We start from the raw sequence: 23,765 nt of genomic DNA, 5'->3' as shown, positions 1-23,765 counted from the left end.
TAGATAAAACATTTCTAATGATCTTGAGAACTTCCAATGTGAAACAAATGTGTCAGTGATACAAAGAAAACCATTGCTCAAGCAGCAAAGTACGTATATACCCATCATTCCTTCACCTACCGTAACATGAGGGGCAGCTGGGAAAAAGAAAACGCAGCCACCTAAAACATGGAGTATAGCCAACTGTATAGTACTCTCATGTTGGACATTTTTCATGTCCATTAAAAGGTTTCACCTGTTTTTGAACTTTATCATGGGGGGGCTTTAAAGTTTTCTGGAGCTGGCTTGTTTTTCTTGGACTGTCTACTTCAACAATGTTATTTTGACATTAAATTGTTTTGGCTGGGTCAAAAATGTCTCTCAGTGCCAGTGAAGCAGTCTCAGTTGACAAGAACTGAAAAGGGTTGAGCTGAATTAGTCTTAAGAGGAACACAGAAGAAAATGAGGGTAGAAAGAGGGAAGAGGGCACATCCATCCATCCATCCATACACACACACACACACACAGAGAGAGAGAGAGAGAGAGAGAGAGAGAGAGAGAGAGAGAGAGACCCTGAGCTGGCATGACGGCTCTTGGAGCCCTGACAGGAAACTTTCTTCCTCTAACTCCGCTCTTCAGCAGCAGTCAGACTCTGTCGCTTCTTCAGCAGCAGTTTACCATCTGAAATGCACTTGACTGGACACCGCGCTGTTTGCGGGTCTTTCTCATCCTCTGAACTCATGGCTTTCCATCCTCATTTACCGACAGCACGTCACTAAAGACAAACGAACGGGAGACTGTTTCTGGGAGAAACTTTGGAGACTAAATGACATTTGTTTCTCTGTAAACCACACTGGACTTGATGATGGGGACCTTATTTTACCTGCTCGCCTTCGCGTTAACCCGGGTTTGTTCGGGTCTCGGATATGCGGAGTCCAGTATTCAGAGCGGACAGAGAGCGGCGAGCAGACACAGGTAGGATCAACATGAACCGAGTCACACGTGCGTAAATGTCGTTTACCTGCGGCTCGTCCGGGTCAGAGCTGCAGTTCAAAACTTCATTGGGGAAAAGGCTGATTTAAGGTTGTAATATGGTGGTGAGCGTCAGACACTAAACTGTTTGGGTCATCAAAATAACACATTAGTCAATGAATTGATTAGTCGATTGATCGGTGGTTCCAGCTTCTCTGTGAAGAGCTGCTGTTTTTTTTCTTCTTCATGTATATAAATGAAACTTGGACTGGAAAATTGTGATGGGGATTTCCTATAATTTTTTTTATTTTATAGTTTAAATGATTAATTGATAAGATAAAAAATACAAACAGGTTAATCCATAATGAAAAGAATTGTTAGTTGCCACCCTAAATGAACTTAATTAACTCATTTTAAGTGGGGATGGTTCTCCTGATTAATTTGAGTCCAGCCATCCAAGTATGTTTCCAAGAAGCTCTTGAAGAAGTAAACATGCTGCAAATCCTCATTTTCAGAGGAAATATCTTATTTGTGAGTAGGTCTCTTACTCACCAGGGGCCCTTCCTGAATGGTGGTGGTGGGTTGTGATGATTCAAGGGGCCCTGAGCTGGACAGGTTTTACAGGGATTATAGATATTTACTGTTTCAGGGCCCCAAGTGAAACGTTTTCATGGGGCCCAGAATCTCTTGCAGTTCCCCCCAGTGTCAGCCGTGTTGGAGGTGGAATTTATCATTCTGGCCAAAAAGCATCTTGCAGTCGGGTGGAGGTGGTGAATGGGGCTGCTGGGCTACAGGGATAGTGAACTCTGGACATCACTAATCCAGACGACTGATGCTGTATTAAAAGTGGACTTTTTCACAGAAATGAATCTTTTTCACTCGAGTGATTCAGATTTACTGCCATCTTGCCCTCTTTTATGGGACAGTAAGGAAATCATTTAGATCTTAGCAACTGTTGATTAATAGTCTCTCATAAATCAGTGATGGGTGTCGGAGCCCCCACTCATAAAGCTGTTAATACTGTCAGTGAGCCAACACATGTATGTTTTTGTTGTGCTGTTGTAGCCCCGTAGTGTGTTATTAACATGTAATTGAGCTTCTGCCTGAGGGGCCCGTGTGTGGACGACCCCCTCACCTCTGCGGACAGATGTGTGTGTGAGTGTGTGACTTGTTTGTGTGCTTCTAAATGAATGAATGAGTACAGATTTTGGCTGTGACTGATTATGTAAGTGTGTGTGTGCATGTGTATGAATAAAAGGGGTCACAACAGAATGCCTGAGTGAATGAACGACAGAGCTCTCTCATGTGGTATGCATCTGCCTGCATGGCTGCATGTGTTTGTACTTAGCGTGTGTGTATATAGGTGTGTATATGTGTGTGTGTGTGTGTGTGTGTGTGTGTGTGTGTGTTTGCCAGGCTGGCCAGGCTTCTGGGAGTTGAGCTCCTGCAATATGAGCTTCGATCGAGTTTCTCTCCACATCACAGCACAGTCTGCTGCTGCTGCTGCTGCTGTGGCTGCCTGAGTGATGAGATATGGATGGTTTGCCTCTCTGTTGGTGGATATTGAAGCTGAGCTGTTGGCTACTGTGAATGAAAGAAAGCGGGAGGATAAAAGAGAGGAGGACAGATGGCACAAGACGGAGAAAGAAAATAAAGATTTTGATTGATGAAGCAGAAGTGAGAGATAAGAAGTCATGAGAGGGGCCGATGAGTAGAAGAGAGGGAAATAGATAAAGTATCTTATTGAGAGAGCAAGATAAGTGAGATGACGATAAGAGGAAAAAGAAAGAACAAAGACGGGGGAAAACCGGCAAGATGAGGAAAAAAAAAATAAAAGAAACAGATGATCTGGAGAGAAGAGAGAGAACCTGAGCAGGCGTGACAAGAGAGGATGAAAGAGTGAGAAAAGACTGGAAGCTGTGACGCAGCAAGAGACACGACAGACTGAAGAGAGGAGAAGAGGGCATTGGTCCTTAAACGCCTCGCTCCTGCTGAAACCAGTAAGCTATGAAGGAGTCAGCATGGTTGCCCTGTGACGTATAACACACATACAAACCACACACACACACTCAAAGTGATGCATCGGGAAGAAGAATGCGCTGGCCCGTGGCAATGCGGTTTGCCCCTCTGACATCTGTTTGAACTCAATTGATCTGTTTTGACAGATGTGTGAAGTATTCCAGAAGTGGTAAAGGCTGTTGAATGGACTGAAAGCATCCAGCAGGGGTCTTACAGGAGGCTCAGGAGGACCCAGAGCTGTCTGACACATCTCGTGCCAAAATATCAGAGCTACACATGATCCTGTCTGTTCCAGAGAGAGACAGAGGGAAGAGAGAAGGGACAGTGTATTGATGCATCTATGTAGATGCAGATGGGCTGCAGATTTGTTTAGGAGTTTAAAGGACGAAGCGTTAGATCACCACTGGAGGGTAGCAAGGAGCAGATACAGAGTATGCTTCTTCATCATTTCTATCTCTGATTAATCATACCTGTCCTCCCTTACACTTATGTTTTGGTCACAACAGGGGCCACACTTATTCAGTCCTTGGGCATCCAGATTTTGTGTTGGTCTTATTTCATGAATGAATCCTACAAGCTACTGCTTATAATCAGAGATAATAGTGTTCTGGCAGCAGTTTGGGGAAGGCCCTTTCCAGTTTCAGTGAGATAGTGCTCCTTGGGCTCAAAGCCAGGTTCACAAAGGGATGATTTTCCCAGTTTGGTGTGGAAGAACTTGACAGACCTCGACCCCATCCAATGCTTTTGAGATGACTCTATCACCCAAAGTCAGTGCCAGACTATCCCTGACTCTATACTACAAATCATGGTCTGCTTATAACATTTAGTGCAGTAAGAATGTCCAAAATATAAAATCACTAAATGCTAGAAAATCTTACAGACTTTCAAGATGCCAAGTAAAGTAAAGTAAAGAAAACATGATTCATTCTGACTGAGAAAAGAGAAAGGGCTCCACTATTACAGATAATACAAGCTGTGTAAATTCAAAGATGGTGCAGGACTCACAAACTCACAGAAGATAAATGACTTGTAGATTGTTTTCTCTCAGAATAGATATTGTGTTTTGTTACTTTACAGACCCATGATTTAGTTTTTCCCAGCTTCAAATTCACTAAGATTTTCTGTCATCCTGTGTCCAAGGTTTCAGGATGAGACAGTCAGCACACAAATACGATGTAATGGCCATGAGTCCACATACCGTGTTAGAGTGTCCATATACTTTTGGTCATATAGTCTAAAAACAACATATTTGGCCTCTGTAGCTCATCCATTAGGACATGCATACATGTTAATTTTGGGGGTGGATAAAAGCATGTGAATTGATGAGAGCATTGAAAAAGGAAAAAAAGCATTCCAAGACTTGTGATGTTGTTTACTTGAGTATATTTGGTGTCTCTGTGGATAACAGTGATATCAATCAAATTAAACAATAATGGCCTCTTTGTGCTGCTGACATTTGGCACCAACATTTAAGAATCACAAGGAGAGGCATGGATAGCAGTTTCTCAAGTGACAGTCACCACATTAGAACAATGAGCAATGAAGCCACAGGATGTTCTTCTCTTCTACTATACTGACAGACATTTCCTCTTGATATTTCTCTCTCTACCTACATACAACATAGGACCAATGGCAGATGCCTCTTCTGTTGTAGAAATGAATTTTGGGAAATGTAAGAGATGAGAGAAGAGAACAAAATAACTCCTGGGATACAGCAAACAACAGTGATTCATATACTCTAATGGTATATGAGAGTATCTAAGAACTGGAGATTGAAATGGAATTGAAAAAAGTCAGTTTGGACTTAGAGAGAGAATAATTGTCAGTAATTTAGCTTCTTTTAGTAATTGTGTGCCTCCAGGGCGGCAGAAGTAGACTGTGGTTGGCTGTGGTTGGTTGTGTTGGTCTTCTGTTGTGGTTGCTCAGAATTTTACTTGCATGCAAAAGCCTTCCTATAAATCTGCTTGATATCAGTCACAAGGAAAATAGTCACATCTAACTGTTAGTTTAAGACGTAGATTGTATATCAAGTTTACAACTGGCAGTTATGAGCTTGTGATTCATACATTCTATCCACTTATTCATGCCATCTGACATAAAATTATAAGCTAAAATGAACATCTTATGAAGAGCTCATTACACTGATCCCGATACATTTAAAGACTGGCTGTGACTGGACTGGGTCTCTATCTGCACTTTAGGCCACTGATTACCAATGTCAGCTCAGTTTTTTTGGCTTGCTCCACCACTTGGGTTCAGACTGAAATATTTCAACAACTATTGAATGGATTTTTCCTCTAGGACCGCCATGAAGTTGAAATTTGTGGTTTTGACTTGCTTTGATTTGTGGTTTTAACATTGGTGATGCCTCAATTTTTCATGTATTGCCTCAGGCAAATGTATGTTCCCAGAGTCCCAATGTTCCCCAGTTCAATATTCAGTTAATACACATTTATTCCCCTATAGTGTTCCTGTCAAATTAGTCCCTTTTTTAATTGGAACATAACAGCTATATAAACACAAAGCCCCAACCCTAAACCATTTGATAGCCTTAAGTGTAGGCCTATTATTATTATTATATGGCAGTGGTGGGGACCAGTAAACCCCTTTGGTGAGTGTCCACAATAGCCCATGTCATATTAAATGAATACAGAGCTGAAGAACATCTTTTTCAGGTTACCATAAATCTAAGGAACATGAGACCCTGGAAGAGCACATATGTAGAACTGGGAACATAGGACTCTTTGTCATGTTTCCATTATGTGCCATATACATCTGGGGAAAGAAGGACCCTGGGAAGTAAGGAATGACTCCCTGTGATCAGGTCAAAATTTTTGTCTGATTATTTGGTTTTTGAACTAACAACATTCCCATCAGCTTCCCCTGCAAATGCTGGCATACCAACATGCTTAACTAAGATGGTGAACATAGGAAACATCATGCCTCATCAGCATGTTAGCATTGTCACTGTGAGCATGTCAGTGTGTCAACATTAGCATTTAGCTCAAATTGCTAATGTAAGTACAGCCTCACAAGCTGCTTGCACAACTGTAGGCTCTTGTTTCTTCCAGCATCTGGCTCTTAACAGTCAACTGCAGAACACCTTTCAGAGAAGTATGCATTTCCCACAATGCACTGTAATGTCATGAAGAGTCTTGGTCACATACCAATATGGGCCTCTATGTTGTCAGGCAATAACAGGATTGTCCTCCTCTTGACCAACCATTGGAAAGTGTCCAAATTCACTTAATCTGTGTGATTTTCTGCTTTCTGCTAATTAGGCCAGTAAACAAATCTTCTTACATATGGTAATGTAAATGTGGGAAAAGGGATCCTTTCCAGTCACAGCCATTGTAACCTAATTACCCTAGTTCCTGGCATGCATAGCATTGAAGAAGGTCTTCTTTACCTTGTTTAAATAGGGTTAAGTTAGAGAACAGTGAAACTCTTTCCATCTTACCTCACATAAACAATTGAAACTATAAATCTACTGTCAAGTCAAAGAATAAATGGAACAACATAACAAGACATTCAGTTACCAAACTTACTATTTTGTTCTTTGGAGCAGCTATTAAAGTTTTATCTAGGTAAATAGTCTGCACTATTTAGGGCAACTGCAGTTTTAAGGATTCGAGGAAGCTTATGTTTTAAATACACATGCCTCCATAAATGGCTAAAAATCAAGTGGGCCACAAAAACCCCCTGCAGACCTTTGAGCATGGACGTATCTGAGCAATAATGTTAAAGCAAATGGCAGTATCATGGACGTTTTCTGTATATCTTTGTGACCGCCAGGCTAAACAATCAGAGAGAAGTTTACACAGTCCCTTGATGTTGGAGCAGGTCCAAAGAGAAAATTGTGTGTGTGTGTGTGTGTGTGTGTGTGTGTGTGTGTGTGTGTGTGTGTGACTTAAACTGCATTTTAAGAGAGAACAGACAGACTGGAAGAATGTGTGTGTCTGTCATTATATGTGTTTGTCTGTCGCCATGTGATCAATCAAGCATGAGTGAGTGCAGTCGAGTGTGTATGTTGTCGTCTGTGACAGTCTGTGTGCTTTTCGGTGTGTGTACATGGGGATACCTTTACAAGGACGTTGGAGGGGTGCTTGACCTCTGGGTCACAGCTCAAACACTAAGACACTCCCCTTTCCATCCACTCATTCAGGTTGCTGTCAGAGCATTCCCTTGAAGCTAAATGAAAGATCTGGCAACAATAGGCACCGCCAAGTGATTTCTTTGTTTAAGTATTAACCACAGCTTCCTTTTTCCTTTCTTTCTTTCTTTCTCTTTCTTTCTTTCTTTCATTCCTTTCTCCTCCCACTTAACTGTTTATGTCACTTTTGTCACTGACTATTCTGCTTTTACCCACAATTCTCCTCTGTAGGGCTCATGCAGAGATGCTTTTGAATAAAATGAGCCTGGTATGTGTGGGGTGAGATGTCAGACCACAACTTCCTACTCAGCTATGAGGTGTCTGTCTGCTGTTTTATAAGGAGGTGAAACTTATTGGGGAATAAAGAAATGCTGAGACAGGTGCAAGAGTTCCACTCACGCTGTGTTATGGCTCTATAAATGAAATAAAATGTATACAATGGAAGTTTCACTCCTCAATGCCTGGCAGAGAGGTAATGAAGATGTTTTTTGTATGTGTCTGTCTTTAGGAGGACAAAGTGTATGTGTGTTAAATAACATGCACGCAAGTGTGTCTTCTTGTAAATCTGTAATGGCGATCACACTTTTTGGTTACTTTTTTGTATGACAAATATAATGTTTCAAGTTTTTTCTTTGAATAAACATGTCCCATCATATACTGCCGAATCCAGTCACGTGATCCCTCAATGTACAGTTTTCCTATTTCTTTTCTTTTCTCTTTAAAGCTGCTATAATTGATCATTTTTTAAATCAAAAATGGACCACATGACCGTGTACTCGAAAGTGGTCGCTTAAGTGAAGAATCCACAGAGAATTGTTGCTGGACTTTGCGTAAATTAGCAACTGTTTGCTAACATGTCAGCCATATAAACCGGTGATAATATGCCAGTGTTGCAGTTACAGTTTCTGTCCATTCATGTACCAAACAAAATTTGTTAATAAAGGTTTAAAGATGTACTGTGAAGTGAAGTTGTGAAGTTGACAGCATTTTACATATTCTGTATGAGCTTGTCATTGTCTGAATGTCTTGCACAGCATTTTACGGACATTACCCCTGCCCCAGCTGCACTTTATTATACTGATGAAGTTAACCAGATGTGGATTTGCCAAACCAACCAGTCAGACCTCATTGTTGAAGTATTTCCACTTGTAAAACCAAAATGTAGTGTTAGAAAACACTTCCGATATAAATTTTAACACCATGTTTTGCTTTTATAAGAGAGAAGGCCATCACTATGAGTGCTAACCAAAACGATCTGCCAAATCCACGTCTGGTTAACTTTTTGTCCTCTGAGTGCACAGTGCAGAGCCACCACTAAGGGAAGAATGAGATGATGGAGCTAAACATTACACCAAAATCAGCTTTAGATATTTGGTGTTTTTGGAAACTTTTTCTGCAAGAATTTTGCTCAGACTTCTTTAGGTTTTAACAATGTTTGACTTCACAGCATGAGTCCAGTAAAGACTGTTTGAACACAGGTCATTTAGGTTTGAAGGCTTAAACAACTTGAAAGTTTAAATTGAAAGAAAGCATTGTATTCTATAGTTTTACATTTCCGCCTTTACTGCTATCTGACAAACATTGTGCAAATACATGTTGTAGTCACAAACATTCAGTAACGTGCAGGAACTGGACTGTTTATGTGCAGTCTTTTCCCTGTGTTGCTGATATTGTAAAGGAAACAGGGAGATAAAGGAGACCAAGCACACCCAGCCCACACTTGTCCTCTGTCTCACTTTGTACATTAAGCATCATGTGAATGGCTCAGGTCATTGACCGGAATTTTAATGTTTAACTGGCATGAAGGTGTGCAGTGTAGTGAGGTGGAAAAATAAGCGTTTGTGATGATGTTTTTGTGTCTACGTGTGTATCTGCATGTCCCAGTGCCTGTGTGAGTGTCCTTGTCTGTCTGTGTGGGGACTCTTGTGAATGCATGCCTCTGTGTGTGTGTGTGTGTGTGTGTGTGTGTGCTTGTAATTGTATTTTACACTTATGGAAAAGATGCCAAGTCTAGTTAGTGGACTTTCATCTGAGCGATTTCTTTGCAGCCATTTGGATTAATGGGACTTTATTGGATTACTGTTCGGAATGCTTAACTTCATGGTGGTTAGAGAGGGAGAGAGGGAAAGAGGGAGAGTGAGAGAGAGGGAGGGAAAGGCCAATGGGTTTGGAGCTGAAATGTTGTTTTGAAGGTGTTATCCATGCAACAGAAAATGTCCCTGTGTGAGCGCTTGCAGGGGGTTTACATAAACAAATTCAGGACCTTTTTCTGTAAAGGGTTTATGTCTAGGCACAAGCACACACACAAACACAGACACAATCTTTCAGTGCTACACTAGTCGTCCTCCTACAAATATAAAGGCTTCTCTTATGTCTCTCATTGAAGTGAAAAGTCAGTGATGGAACGATGGAAAATGAACTGGCAGGGAGGGGCGGTATGTACAGCACTGTGAGTGTGGATGTTTGGAAGCTGCAGAGATGGTGGGAGTTGCATGTTTGTATATGCATATGTGTGTGTGTGTATGCATCCACATCTGCGTCTGCTCTGAAGTGAAAAAAAGGAGAGATGGTTAGGTTTATTTATACGAGACACAGTGCCTGTTCTCCATCAGGGCAGATAGGGTGTGAACGTTGCCAAATTTATGCTTTATCTGCTGTCTGTGGCCCTGAGCGTGAGTAAGTCAGGGGTAATAGATCAGCAGAGCTGGTTCACTGAATCACAGTGACAAAAAACAACACCAACAGGGGGGAAGAGATGGAGCTGTTTGGATTTATCGCTGCTGTCTGATTTTAGATGCTACTTCTCCCATCTGCACTGGTTCAGCTCCTGATGGAGATGTTAGATACCGTGTTTCTCAAAAACTTTTGAGACTAACATACACAGTGTAAAAAACCGCAGAACAAGATAACCCAGGGAACCCCTTATATAGCATACTGCAATAAGGATCACTGTGATGAACCGCAAGGCTCTGGAAAGGCATGAGGAGAGAAGCAGCTGTGTATGGAAGCACTGACGCCGGCTGATTTCAGACGTATGTTGGCAGAGTTTTGCTCTGAATCACCAGATGATGATAGACACATTAAATATAATATAACAAACTGCAGCACAGCAAGTCAGAATGTAATACAATTGAATGCATAGCCTGAGGAGGTCATGTGGATCACAGTGAACCGCAACTCTGTGGAAATACACAGAAGGGGTTACAGCCAAATGACATTCACTTATGCTCATCTGGCGCTGACTCCAGGCTCAGCTGAATCCCCACCAAAATGTAGGATTCATTTCAGATTTGTTGAAAGCAATACGATATACTGTGAATATATACTGTGAATATACTGAATAAGCTCATTTTAGACAGTGAAGAGTTTTTGCACGAGGTCTTTATCTGCAGCCTCTGCTCTTATGTTTTTTTTCCTAAAGTTGGGAATCCACTGAAAAAGCAACCGACACAGGCAGCACTGGCCAACAAGACTATGAAGATTCATTTATACTGAAAAAGATGGTGAAAGATTTCATGCTCTTGTGTGATGGCAGATGGAAGTATTATGTTCAGTATATTATAAGGCTGTGTTATGGAGTGTGGTGTGCAGAAAGTTGTGGTTTTATTTGCCCAGGTTTCTGCCTCTCATTGCTATTAGCCTTTACCTTCATTATTTAGCTTCATTGTATTAGCATGGTGGCAGAGATCTCTGGCACCTAAGAAAATACTTTAAAACCAAAAGTATATCCAATACTATCTTAATAGTATCATGTCAACGTGGACCAGAATCCCAAAGGAATGTTTCCAACATCTTGTGGAATCCACGAAGATTTGAGGAATTTTTGAGAACAAAGGGAGGCCCTACCCTGTATCAGTTCATGATAAAATGCATGTGTGTGTTCCTTGAGAAAAACCTTTACAGTAGAGTCTGACAGCTAATTAATTGTTTTTATTTTCCCATGTACAGGAGCAACAGGAACAGGAGGTCATGAGGGGCTGGGGAGGAACATAACATGATAAACTCTTTCTCAGTCAGACAAGCTCTGGAATGAAGGGGAGGATCATGGTCTGAGGGGGAGGAACTTGGGGAGAGGTATAGACAGAGTGAGGGACACAGTCAGTGGGGAGAAGGAGATGAAAAGAGATGGACAGGGAGAGACGCAGGTGGAGAGGGATGAAATGAAAGTAACAGCAAAAGAAACAAAAAGTGTGAGGTGTGGAGCAAGAAGAAAGAGACAGATCCACACAGAGGGTAGCCTGAAAAATAAAAATAAGATAAGTTAGCCAGAGGGAGACATGTAGCACAGGGGAGTGAGCTTGGCAGAAAAAAGAAAGAGACATAGAGAGACAGACTGACAGACATGAAGTCAGAGAGATGAAAGCTGCTGATTGACTTACCAGCATGAAGGAACTCCTTGTACGCTCCAACTTTTATCCGTAAAGCCTTAGTTCTGTTCAGATGAATCCTAGAGTGACACTAATTGGTCATAATAATCACCAGGGAAATAGCACTGGATAGGCATTCTCGGGAATATGAAAATGATGACAGAAAGTGACTGAAGGCCGTCTGTGTCTTAAATCTATCTGCAGTTGTTATCCAGAAAGATATCTGAGGGTCAAGGGAGATCAGGGGGATGAGGACAAATTGAGTAGCGTGCAGACTGAAGGGAGTATTTGGCAGCAGTGTGTGTGTTTCTTGTAGTCCAGCATCTTTGGGTTTTAAATCCATGTTTTTGAGATCATTTTTGTTATGTGAAGTCATTTTTGACAGCCTTCATTTTACAGGGATTTTCATTGGTGTTTGAGTAAGGTTAAGAAAAGGATTAAGTTTAAACCTGAATTAACATTGAAGCTGCTATAATCAGTATTTTTCTTTAATTAAGAATGGATCAAATGTAATGTAAAAAGTTGGTTGTAGTGACTATTTCAGCCTCAGCAGGCAGATGTTTTCAGTGAGAAACACCTAAAAACTCAGCTTACCAAAGGGTACAGACATAGCAGCTAGCAGGTGAATATATTGGAACGTGCAGCAGCTATGACCTCAGTATTTCCCTGAGAAGTTGGTGGAAGGCGAATAAGTAATATGGGAGTGAATATTCATGCAAGTGAATATTCCACTTACATCCACAATAACTGCTCAGAAAGTGACTACAAATGAATACTAACATTGTTCTGTGTTTGGTGAATGTGTAAATAAGCAACTGTTTGCTAGCAGGTTCACTACATGGCCATTGGTTTTTCTGGCTCAAGAAGATATAAATTGTATGGCCGTCAGTATCATTATGAAGTGTTGATGGTGATGTCAGCCAAAGTAAACAACTGACTCTTTTCTTTCAACGTACATTTGGACAGAACAACACATATTTAGACTGAAGATCCATGCTTTAACACATAGATTTGACAATAATATCTTTCTTCTGGTGCCATCCTTGAAAGAAAAGCAAATAAAGTATGTTTCAGAAAACGATGAACTATTCCTTTATCCGAGCGGCCTGTTCTAGATACACTCTTGATTTGATTTCTTGTCAAATATCTCAAATAACTTAAGATTAACTTGAATTTATTCACATTTGAGTGTTTGAGGTAGTTTCTCACACGGATGTTCAGTGTGTGTGTATGTGTGTGTGTCTTTGTGGGGGTTGGTTGATGTGGATTTGGGACGGCATACAATGGGAGCCATTGTTGAAATCATGCAGTTATCCTGAACTGATCTGACATTTGTACCAGTGGACAATTTCTCTTGAATGTTGTACAGAATAGTAATCAGTCCGGGGTTTGAGATATTGATCTTAAAACTCACTGGAGCCGCACATTCAACAAATGACCAGATTTCTGTTTTTTTTTTTTTCCCCCCAAATCTTTCCTCTTATTGCCCAGAAAACAAAGAACGGCAGCTGAGTGTGTATACCAAATGTGTATGTGTGTAATAGGACTGCTGTGTTTGTGTCAACGCCTGACTCCAAACTTATGGTAAAAGTGCCAGTCATCACGCAGTTATTCATTTATCATTTCCTTTTCCCGGCTTGTGTGTGTGATTTCATAGGAACTGGTGTGCTTATGTGGTGACACGCACGGTTAGCTGTGTGATGGAGGACGGGGTGGAGACGTACATCAAACCAGACTACCAACGCTGCACCTGGGGCCAGTGTCCTCGAGTGGCGTGAGTATCTAGTCGTCTCCTCTGTAGTATCTCACATCTCCTGAGATTCACTCTCTCGGCCACTGGAATCTAATCTGTAGTCAGTCTTACTCCTCCAACTTCCTGTTATCAGATCCACAGAAGTTTGTCATTTTTCTCTCTCTCCCTCTTTCCTCTCTGTGGATACTGATTTCACTCAGCTCTTTTCATTTTCTATCCGTCTTTCTCTCAGGAGAATTTCCACAGTCTGGGCAGGATAGTGTCTGTTAGCTGGGTTTGTATGAAGACAGTACATCACTATAGACATAATAACAGCTTTGGCAGTATCTGGCTGGTTAATCTCAGTGATGAAGTACAGGTCTTAAACACATAGTCGTGGCACTCCAATTTGTCTGGTACAGATCTGGGAATTTCCAATATTATTAATATTGGAGCAAATTTATCATAGATATGATTGATTGAATTATTTTTCCAAATTTAGATGTTACGGTTGCAGGACAACATTAATCAAGGGCTCCTGATGTTTTTCCTCTTTTGAAGTTTTCATCATGTTGTTTGACCCTGGCCTGGCTGCTTGATCCTCATGCCTGCCAGGGAGCCCAGCCTAAACCTGGACTATGCTAAGAATGAGGCTGACAGGGGTTCCAGGCACCACAGTCTAGTATCCTACCCCGTAAAAACAATCTCTTCTTCTTACTCCGTCTGTCTTTCGTTTTATGACTCTCCTCCTTTCTTACTCTTTCACGAACTCTACTCTACCCAACTCCACTTCCCTTCATCTCTCCGAGCTCCTGTTTTTGTTTTTCCTCTGAGAGTATGTTGGATCCTTTTTCTCACGCTCTCAGACCAGGGAGCTGGAAGATGAAATCTTTTCTATGGCACAGAAACAGCTCTGTGATACCTACAGTGATGTTTGTGGGTTGGCATAAGGGAGAGCAACCTGCTGAACTCGCACAGTCAGTGCTTGTTAACGTGCCTGTGATGCTGCCATAAATCTTTATTGAGACTTCCGGCCAATTTTGGTCTATTTATTGCATTGTTACTGTAACAGAGAGTCTCTTCAGTGGCAAAGCTGAATGACATTCAAGATAAAACTACAGAACAGCCAAATAAAACATTCATGCTTTTTTCTGAGGAATCATCTATGAGCAAGATGTTAAGATTTAGGACATTCTGAATGCAGTTGATTTCTTTTGGAAAATGGGACAGGAATAACATTTAAAGTTTACAAAGCACTCTTAATCTCATCCATCATCAGTAGATGATTTGTAGCTATTTCCAGACATTTAATGAGTCAGTGCACATTAATATGAACAGAGTATGGTGATTATATTCAGTACAGAGTTGAGGGACTACTATTAATCCTTGACATGTTTACTAGGATCACACTACAAATTTGAAATCTCAGAATGATCTGGAACAAGTCAACTTTTCTCAAGCTCCAAGTTAGACTGGAGTTTTAAGACACAAATCAATAAGACAGTTAATCCACAGCCATTTTAGCAGCTCTGTGAGTCTGTACTGTGAGAGGCACAGCAGGCCTTTCCTTTATTTACGTCTGCAATGCTAACATGCTGAGGTACAGTGTCAACTATGCTCACCATCTTAGCCTAGTGTGTTAGTTTGCTGACATTTGCTATTTAGTGTTAAAGTTTTGATCTGATGATTAGTCACAAGATAACTAATGTCAGGAGGATCCATCCTCTGAGGACTATGATTGTCTGAGACTAAATTTCATGACAATTCATCCGCTGGTTGTTGAGATATTTCAGTCTGGAACTCAAGTGGTAGAGCAACCAGCTGATAACTAACAACAACATAAAGCCACGCAGCTAGCATGGCTAAAAAACCAAGTGTCCAAAAGTATAGAATATAGAATGTTTGTATTGTTAAATCTTAAGTCAAGTGTAGAAAAACAGTTTTTTTCAAGTGAGAACAAATAACAGATGACATTTCACAACTGTTTCACCCTCAGCTACCGGACATACAGGAGGCCAAGGTATAAGGTAGCTTACAAGATGGTGACAGAAATGGAGTGGAAGTGTTGCCATGGTTACTCAGGGGAGGACTGCCATGACGGGCCACAGGTGACCACCAACACTCGTGTCACACAAACGGGCCACAACACAGGAGGTGGGCAGAGAGGAGAAGGTAGGGATGGTAAAAAGATGTTACAAAATTCACACTACTTTCTTAAGAATGGAAGAATTTGTCTGACTTTTCAGGAAGTCATACACACAAAGCAAAGTGACAACTTTTAATAGAGAGACAGTTACATGATGCATAACTGTTAAAGACAGAAGGAAATCTCTTTTCAAAAAAGTCTTCAGACTTCACTTAAAGCACTTTCAAATGTTGCTTGACTCTGATTGTTTCACAGAAATACATGACATCTTCTTTTTCCAACTGAGCCCCACCCTACAAAAACAAGGACCTGCTAAAAGTTCGGTCCAAAATGTTGTGTTCATGTAAGACCACATTGCTCATTTTAAAGGAGCTATTTGCAGGTTTTGCTTTTCTTCTATTGTAGTTAGCATGCTCACTAGCTGGCCCGTCTCATCACTTTGCAATAGCAACTGACTGTACCATCCAGACTGCCCTGAAGAAGCAGCACTGCTCAGAGGGGTTATTGTAACCTATAAAAGTGTAAATGCAACAATGGCTGAAGCTCCACCTGCTTCTGGCAAGAAACCATGTTTGAAAATCCATGAGAAAATGAATGGGGTTATCAGGGCCTTTAGCAACTCTGTCTACACATTTTAAAAGTTCCATACCTTGTTAAGTGTGCATGTTGCAAGTTGATTGCTTTAGAATTAGACTCTATATTTCCTCTTTCAAATGGGCCGTTCAATTGTATTGTCTCAAGGTGACTCTGAGAAGATTAAACAGCTGGAGGAGACGATCCGTGGTCTGACCAAAGACCTCCACACCATGCAGACCACCATTCAAGACATGAACCAGAGGCTGTATGTGAATGTTGTTTTTGATGTATCATTTCCAATATTTAATGGAGTGCAAAGTATCACCCAGAATGCCGATGGATATACAGAGTGCTGTATATCTTTTCCTGTTTATTAATGTTTATTGTAGCAGGTCAGTTTATGTAGAGAGGATATGCTTGTTTATTAACATATACACTGAGAATGGTAATTAGTTTAGGAAGACATAAATACTATGGCTAATCCTCAAACAGATGTATGCTTAGCCTTTTACTCCACTTGTCAAAGCAGAATCTGCTCAATTTAGACAAAACATTACTTTTGTACCTTTCCATCCTCTCCACAAACCACATTCCTGGGTACATGATGAATCTTGTGGCAATTATTTTTTCATCTTCCTTTTTGAGGCTATGTTCTTTAACATATTCCTCTTTTCATGACAAATGTTGTCTAATCTGTCACTTTACATAGGCCTGGTCTGAATGGGGCAATTGTCCCTGCTGATTCAGCTCAGCCACACATGAAAGAAACCATCAACAGTATCCAGACCAAGCTGGACCACCTGTATAACAGGACGCAGGTAAGCTAGATCTGTTTTTCTGCCTGTCTAGATATCTATATCTACAACTCACATGAGTAAATGTAAGGATTGACCATATTCATTATGTAAATATTTGGTTGTTGGTAGGTCCATGATCAGACCCTGCTCAACATCAACAACCACCTGGTGAATGGTGGGGGCAATGAACTGGATGGAGTGGCCAGAGGAGGAGGAGGATCCTCAGGGAACCAGCTGAACTCTCTGAAGGAGGAGATACTTACAGAGCTTGAGAGAAGAGTGTCTTTATCCTGCTCTGCCTGCCAGGTGAAAATCCTATGCAAAAATCATTTTTCATTCTACCTAAAATCAATCTTCATTTTGAGTAGAAGAAAAACTGAAAAAATGAATTGAGTATAAATTCTGTTTGTGTTGCTGTTAAATCTTCATGTGTCTACTTTGCTCCCAGTTGTGCTCTGTCAGTGATTTCCACTGTTTAAAGCAATAAAAAATAATGGCCACATGCAGACTGTAATACAAGAAAACAGAGCTCCCACATAAACCACTGCACAAACAAATAGTAAAACTGAGAAACAGTACTGCAAAAAAGTCAACAATCACACAGTGAAAGAAAGATAATAAAAAAACAACAGGAAAATAGCAACTTCCATTTTCTAGCTGAAATAATTGGCAGGTTAGGACTGAACATAAAACTGTTATTTTTGTGTAAATCTAGTTTTTATTTGGCTTACATGTATTTTTAAGTGCAATCATGGGCCCCTGGATGTCTCTCCATCTGCTTTGCCTCTTTATATTATTCTGTTGTTGGTTGAAAATGGCACCTGAACTTTATTTTGATCATATAGGAGATTAAGAGAGACTGGTATGAGAAACCTGACACCATAAAACAGAAGATATAATTGATACAAGCTATACAGTTAAGGAAAAACAGTCACCATTGTTGTAATCCCTATTTCTCTCAGGCTGGTGTGGAGGACATGAGGCGCCAGCAGCAGGAGGACAGGGACAGGATCAGGGCCCTGGAGAAGCTGGTCAGCTCTATGGACCAGCACTTGAGGCAGAGCCTGGAAGTCTCACGCAGTGAGACTGAACGCTCACAGGCTTGCTGCAACACAGTCACTGAGCTGGAAAGGAGGCTGTCTGATGTAGAGGTCCAAGTCACCTCCACCGCTAACAAGTGTGACACTATTAAAGGGCGCCTGGATAAGGAGCTTGCTGGGACAGGTGGAGGAAAGGGAAGAGTGACAGAAGACAGGTTCAATGGCAGACTGAGAGAATTAGAGAAGAGGGTGAATAACACTGTGAGGAAGGCAGAGCAGAGATGCACTAATACTGGGAACAACATGAAGGACACTGTCCAAAGAGACGTCACACAGCTGCGCAACATGGTTCTCAGTCGGCTGGATGACCACAGCTTCAAGATAGGAAAAATAGAGCTGGACGTGGCTGTTCTTGGAGACACGGTGACAGACCATAGTCGACGTTTAAGTCAGCTGGAGAACATTACAACCTTCTTGGACAGAAGGCTAACATCGACCACAAACATGTGCAATGAAACCTGTGGGCCTAATGGAAAAGGCCGTAAGACTGATGACACTGTGAAAACCTTAGAGTGGAGGGTTGTGGCCAATCAAGAGGAGATCCAGAAGTTTAACACCAAGTTAGATGATTTGTCTGTGTCAGGAGACTCCCTGAGTGAGAAAGTGATCAACTTAACGGATGACGTCAAAAAGATAATAACCATGACAGGGAAAAACGGTGAGCACTTCAACCGGATTGTAACAGAAGTTGAAACTCTGGGCCGTAATTTTGAGGACTGTTCTATTTGCAGCACTATAAAGGAGGACATGCGCTCACTTACCAACTCCACCATCAGCGGTCTCAACAGGTGCCAGACAGAGCTTACTGATCTGCGGAGAAAAATTGACTCAGGAGAATCCACTTGCTCTCAGGTGTGCTCCAACCTTCAGGAGGAGGTGGGACGGCTCAGAGAGGAAGTGGAGGAATGTACTGGACAATGTAAAACCAACATAAATGATCTAAAAGATCGTCTGGACAGTCATACTGTCCACAATGGAAGATTAGGAGGGGATCTGAAGTCCATCCAAGGAGAGCTGGCTGGGGTCATGATCACATTTAACTCCATTAATAACACACTGAAGGGCCTTGGAAGGACCATACAGACACATGGTAACAAGCTGACTGACCTGACCAACAGCAGGGATGACATAGTTTCTGAGGTAAGATGATGTAATGATGGACCTGCTGCTAATACTGCTACTACAAGGGCACTTTGTGTATTATATTTGGCCTTTGCTACACCTTAAACTAGTCATTTGAGTTGTAAGCAGTTCAACCAAAGAGTGATATTCTTTTCTCTGACTGTAAATTTTGAATAGTTGTTAGAGCCCTGAAGACGTTAAAATATCCAGGATTTCACAATAGCTAGACTAAGCATCTACAGACACTCAACATCAACATGCTAACATGCATATAGTGACAGTGCTAACATGTTGATGTTTAGAAGGTAATGTTCAAGTAGAGCTGAGAAGGATTGTAATATTAGTAGTTTTGCAGTATTTGGTTAGGAGCCAAAATGGTGGCCAATTTTTACTTGGTAGTGGCGCTAGATAAAAAAATAAATAAAAAAACATACATTTATTACAGCTGGACTTGAATGTGTGCACCAAATTTCATGGCAATCCATCCAATAGTGGTTGAGACATTTTACTCTAAACCAAAAATATCAACACACTAGTGGAGCAAGAGGAAAGGTCAGAGGACCATCAAAGTGATTAGGACTTGTCCACTGAGGACCATGAATGTGTGTACAAAATTCCATGTTCACAGTTCATTTAGTAGTTGTTTAGATATTTTAATCTGTACCACAGTGGCAGACCAACTGCCCAACACGCCCAGAGCCATGGTAAAAAAACAAAAATTAGAGAAAAGTCAGAAAAATAATCAGAATTTGTATAGTATAGTACGTAAAAACTCCCCCTTGTTTCTTATCTGGTAAACACTTCTGACTCCTCAGATTGTTCTTTTGACCCCTTCTGGGGTCTCAAGCCCCAGTTTGGGAAGCACTTTATAATACTGGACTTTAAACTCATCCGCCAGAATCACACAGAAAAGATCAAACTACCGTTATGATAATGATGGCAGCAATTCACTGATGATCTGCGTTGTTTTATTAAACTATACACACTGAAACTTAACTGTTCTTTGTGTACTGTAAAAACATTATGTCGATCAAACAAGCCTTGTGGTTTGTCTTGGCAACAGTGTTTCTACATAATATTATTATAGTTATGAAAATATTTGAGCATATTGCAAATATTTGAGTTGTCTTGACAAATAATGTGGTTACATTTATTTGTGTGTATAAGATACCATAGGAAAATAAATTGTAGCAAAGATGAAAAAAAGTTTATTTATAGTAGAAAGCTGTCAAAGGAAACTCATCCAAAATACACACATTAACAAGTATTAACATTCTCTACAAGGTGAACCACTTGCAGAAGGAACTGACGGAGCATGTTGACGACTCGAAGATTCGATTCAACAACTTGGGCAATGAGATTGAAATAATAAGGAGCAACTATATGACGGAGGTGGGTGAGTGCCGGCAGGCCAGCGACGGCCTGGACCGAAGAATCTCCAAGCTGGAGGCAGTGTGCGGACGCTTCGACTCTCTCTCAGACAGCCTGGAGAGGATCAAGGAGGGCCTGAACCGACATGTGTCTGGGCTGTGGAGCTGCGTTAATGGACTCAACGTCACGGTCACATCTCAAGGAGATCTTATCGACAATATCCAGAAGGTACAGCTGGAAAACGTCCACACCAAGATATACAGGCTGAACTCTTCAGTGATGGACTTGGCCAAGGAGTTTCACAGTTTCATAGAAAAGGACTTCACTGGTAAGTCAGAGAAGATGAAGGGCATGGGATTTGACTTTTGGACAAGAGATAGCACCCAGTTGGAGGGAGGCAAGGTCAGGGTGAAGAAAAAATAGACCAAAGAAGGAATTCAGCTTGTCATCCTCAGAAGCATTCACTTAAGAACCCATAAAGTCTGCAGTCTGTCTGAAAGAGCAGTTTTAGTAAACATGAGGGTGAAAAGCACACAGGGAGTCACATCAGGTTAAATGTCTTAGCTTTCTTGGCTTATTGTACATGTTTTTAGAATCCTCCTAAAAGACACCATTCTGAGTAAAAAGATTTTTGTTCAGGTCTGTCAGCTGTGCTGTCTCACCAAACATTCCACTCCTCCAGGTCCACCTGGTCTGCCAGGACCCCGTGGAGAGAAAGGTGAGCGTGGACTTCAGGGTCCTGTAGGACCCCAAGGAAGAACAGGACCTCCAGGCAGAGAGGGCAAGACAGGACCAGTGGGACCCCCAGGTAAAGACAACAAACTGTGCCTCTGCTTTGTTTGATGTAATAACATTGACTGATTTGCCAGTTGTATATTTGATCTTTGTTTCTGCACATCTACTGTAGATACAATATGATAAGAACAAAAAATAAAGAGCAAGAATGATATTGTTGGATGAGTAACTCTGCTTTATCTTTCATCTTACTTCTCAGGTCTCAGAGGTGAACAGGGTATGTGTTGCTCTTACTGAACAGCAGATGAAAGCACTCATTACTCTATGATCTTTATTGCACTTTAACTCCTACTCTCCTTTTCTCCTCCATGACCAGGTCTTCAAGGGTCTGATGCCCATGTGCCACGCCTTTCTTTCTCTGCTAAACTGACTCGTCCAATGAGAAGCGCGGGAACCATAGTTTTTAACGAGGTCTTTGTCAATGAAAATAATGTCTACAATCCCAAAACAGGTCAGTTTTAGCTGGAATTTCAGCAGGTTCTTGTCAGGACCGATAACACCTTCTTACACCTTCACTTTTCTGAAAAATATTGTGAATTTAGAGGGTTGTATCATACAAAGTACAAAAGCATCATATTTTCTCACTTACCTCTGTTGGTATCTGGCCACGCATATTACGTTTTCGGCTGGCATCCCAAGTTTATTTGTTGTGCTCACAACCATGAATTCTTTTTAGATTATCTCCACAGAAATTGTTTTTTATTTCTGAAAGTCAGTGTGCAAAGTGTGTATCTCTCTGTCAACATCAGCCACATTTGTTGCCAATTTGTCGCCATTTTTCATTTTAAAAAAGCATTGGTAAAACTAATGCTTACTATGTAGTGATAGCAAAAAAAATTACACATAGCACCTTTAATATCCTCCTCGTTGCCTGCTTCCATTCTCTAGGTTATTTCACAGCTCCAGTGCGTGGGAAGTACTTCTTCAGTGGCATTCTCACAGGCCACAAGAACATGAAGATTGAGGCCGTGTTGTCCAAGTCCAACACTGGCGTGGCCCGAGTGGACTCAGCAGGGTATCAGCCCGAAGGCCTGGAGAAACCCATGGCAGAGGCCAAGCACATTCCTGGAGCTCTGGCTGTTTTCAACATCATCCTGCCCATGGAGGCAGGGGACACAGTCTGTATCGACCTTGTCACTGGCAAGCTGGCCTACTCCTCTGAACCTTTGACCATCTTCAGTGGGATGTTGCTGTATGAGACCGTCTGATAGGATGTCATGCATTATTATGACTCGTCTAATCTGTCTGCTGAACTCTCTGACTGAGCAGGCAAGGAGATTAAAACAATTGGACTGGATTTTTTCAGCATGGAGAAATATATGTTATATTTTACCTTATGTGCTAAGAAAGAAGGAGAAAAATTCCTTTTCAACCATAATGATGTTTCACAGCTTTAAAGAAAACTGTTTGTACAAAGAGCAGTTGCATTTTTGCTATTTGATGTGTGTTTTCTTCAGAAAAAGCCACTGCAGGGTTATTTCATAATTCCATATCCCATGCTGTGCTATAAACTTGAATTCACCTTGAATTACACCAAGATAGCCTTCAAGGTCTTACTGGTGTTAATGGGTTTATATGTGTTATCCACCCACAGCATATCAAATGTTCACAGGTTATTCCACAAGTTTTCTTATTGCTTGCAGTTTCATTTTGACCACAGGCAAATTCCCAGAAATGTAATGCTGAAAAACAGTTGTCTTGGAAAAACTGCAGAGTGATGTAGGTGGAGGGGGTGGGGACACAGTCCAAACCACTATTCTTTCAGAGGGAAATGCACAAATGAAGTCACTGACAGTTCAGACGAGAAACCACAGGATTTTATAAATCATACAACAGCAAAACAATAAGACCATTTTAGGACATTAGCTGTGCCCAGAAACACACGGGGCGGGGGACGGCCAGGGGGAAGAATGGGGATTTTCCTCCCCCCTCTATCCTAATAAGGGCCATCTAAATTTGGTGGAGGATCAAGTAGTTAAAGTTATGAAGCTGTTACTATCAGTCCATCTTACAATGGAATTTTTATGTAACGCTAACAATAACAAATAATGAAGCTACTCATACCGGTGTCTCTATGCTACAAATCCCACCTCTTTCATGAATACTGCTTTCAGAAGTCTAATTAAAATACCTTCAGAAGAAAATATGTGCATGATATTAAGTTTGTAGATATTATTGAATGGATTATTAAAGGAACATTGCACATTTTCTGCAGTGATGACACAGCAGATTGGGTCACATATTGCAGTATATTTATATTATGGTGGAAGTAACACATGAATTAATATCAGCAAATCAGGGTTTGCTCATAATGCATATTTTTGGCAATTTTGTCCTCAGTGTTCAGTGTGGAAGTGTATTTTATATGTTACTATGCATTGTATAACCGTGAAGGAATGTAAATATTTTTCAGCTTGCTCTTATAAGATTTTTATGAATTACCACTTCACCTTGCCGGGCAGGTACTGTACATGTTTTGTATGTTTTTGCCACGTGTGCGTCAAATACAAATACCCAGTTTTACACAGCTGATGTCAACAGTGTCACTTCTATCTGGATTTTGTTCCTTCATTAAATGATAAAGAACGTGCCAGATTTTACACACTGTTTAGCCTGCGCTGCACTTCACTTATTTA

The 23,765-nt window shown here is 41.1% G+C and overlaps 1 protein-coding gene across 1 annotated transcript; it reads left to right on the top strand.

Annotated features, from left to right (window-relative positions):
• Positions 1-531: 531 nt before the first annotated feature.
• On the top strand, positions 532-23,656 carry emilin1a (elastin microfibril interfacer 1a). The gene is made up of 12 exons (XM_018694724.2): positions 532-954; positions 13,148-13,264; positions 15,219-15,394; positions 16,110-16,209; positions 16,654-16,762; positions 16,871-17,047; positions 17,704-18,981; positions 20,248-20,662; positions 21,017-21,142; positions 21,329-21,346; positions 21,446-21,580; positions 22,018-23,656. The coding sequence occupies exons 1-12, from the start codon at positions 842-844 to the stop codon at positions 22,335-22,337; spliced, it is 3,084 nt and encodes a 1,027-aa protein (XP_018550240.1). The 5' UTR covers positions 532-841; the 3' UTR covers positions 22,338-23,656.
• The last annotated feature ends 109 nt before the right edge of the window (positions 23,657-23,765 follow it).

The sequence above is a fragment of the Lates calcarifer genome, linkage group LG7_1 (genome assembly GCF_001640805.2).
Source record: "Lates calcarifer isolate ASB-BC8 linkage group LG7_1, TLL_Latcal_v3, whole genome shotgun sequence".
Lineage (NCBI taxonomy): Eukaryota > Metazoa > Chordata > Actinopteri > Centropomidae > Lates > Lates calcarifer.
The sequence above is the reverse complement of the archived record's forward strand: the minus strand, read 5'-3'. Positions and strand labels throughout refer to the sequence as shown.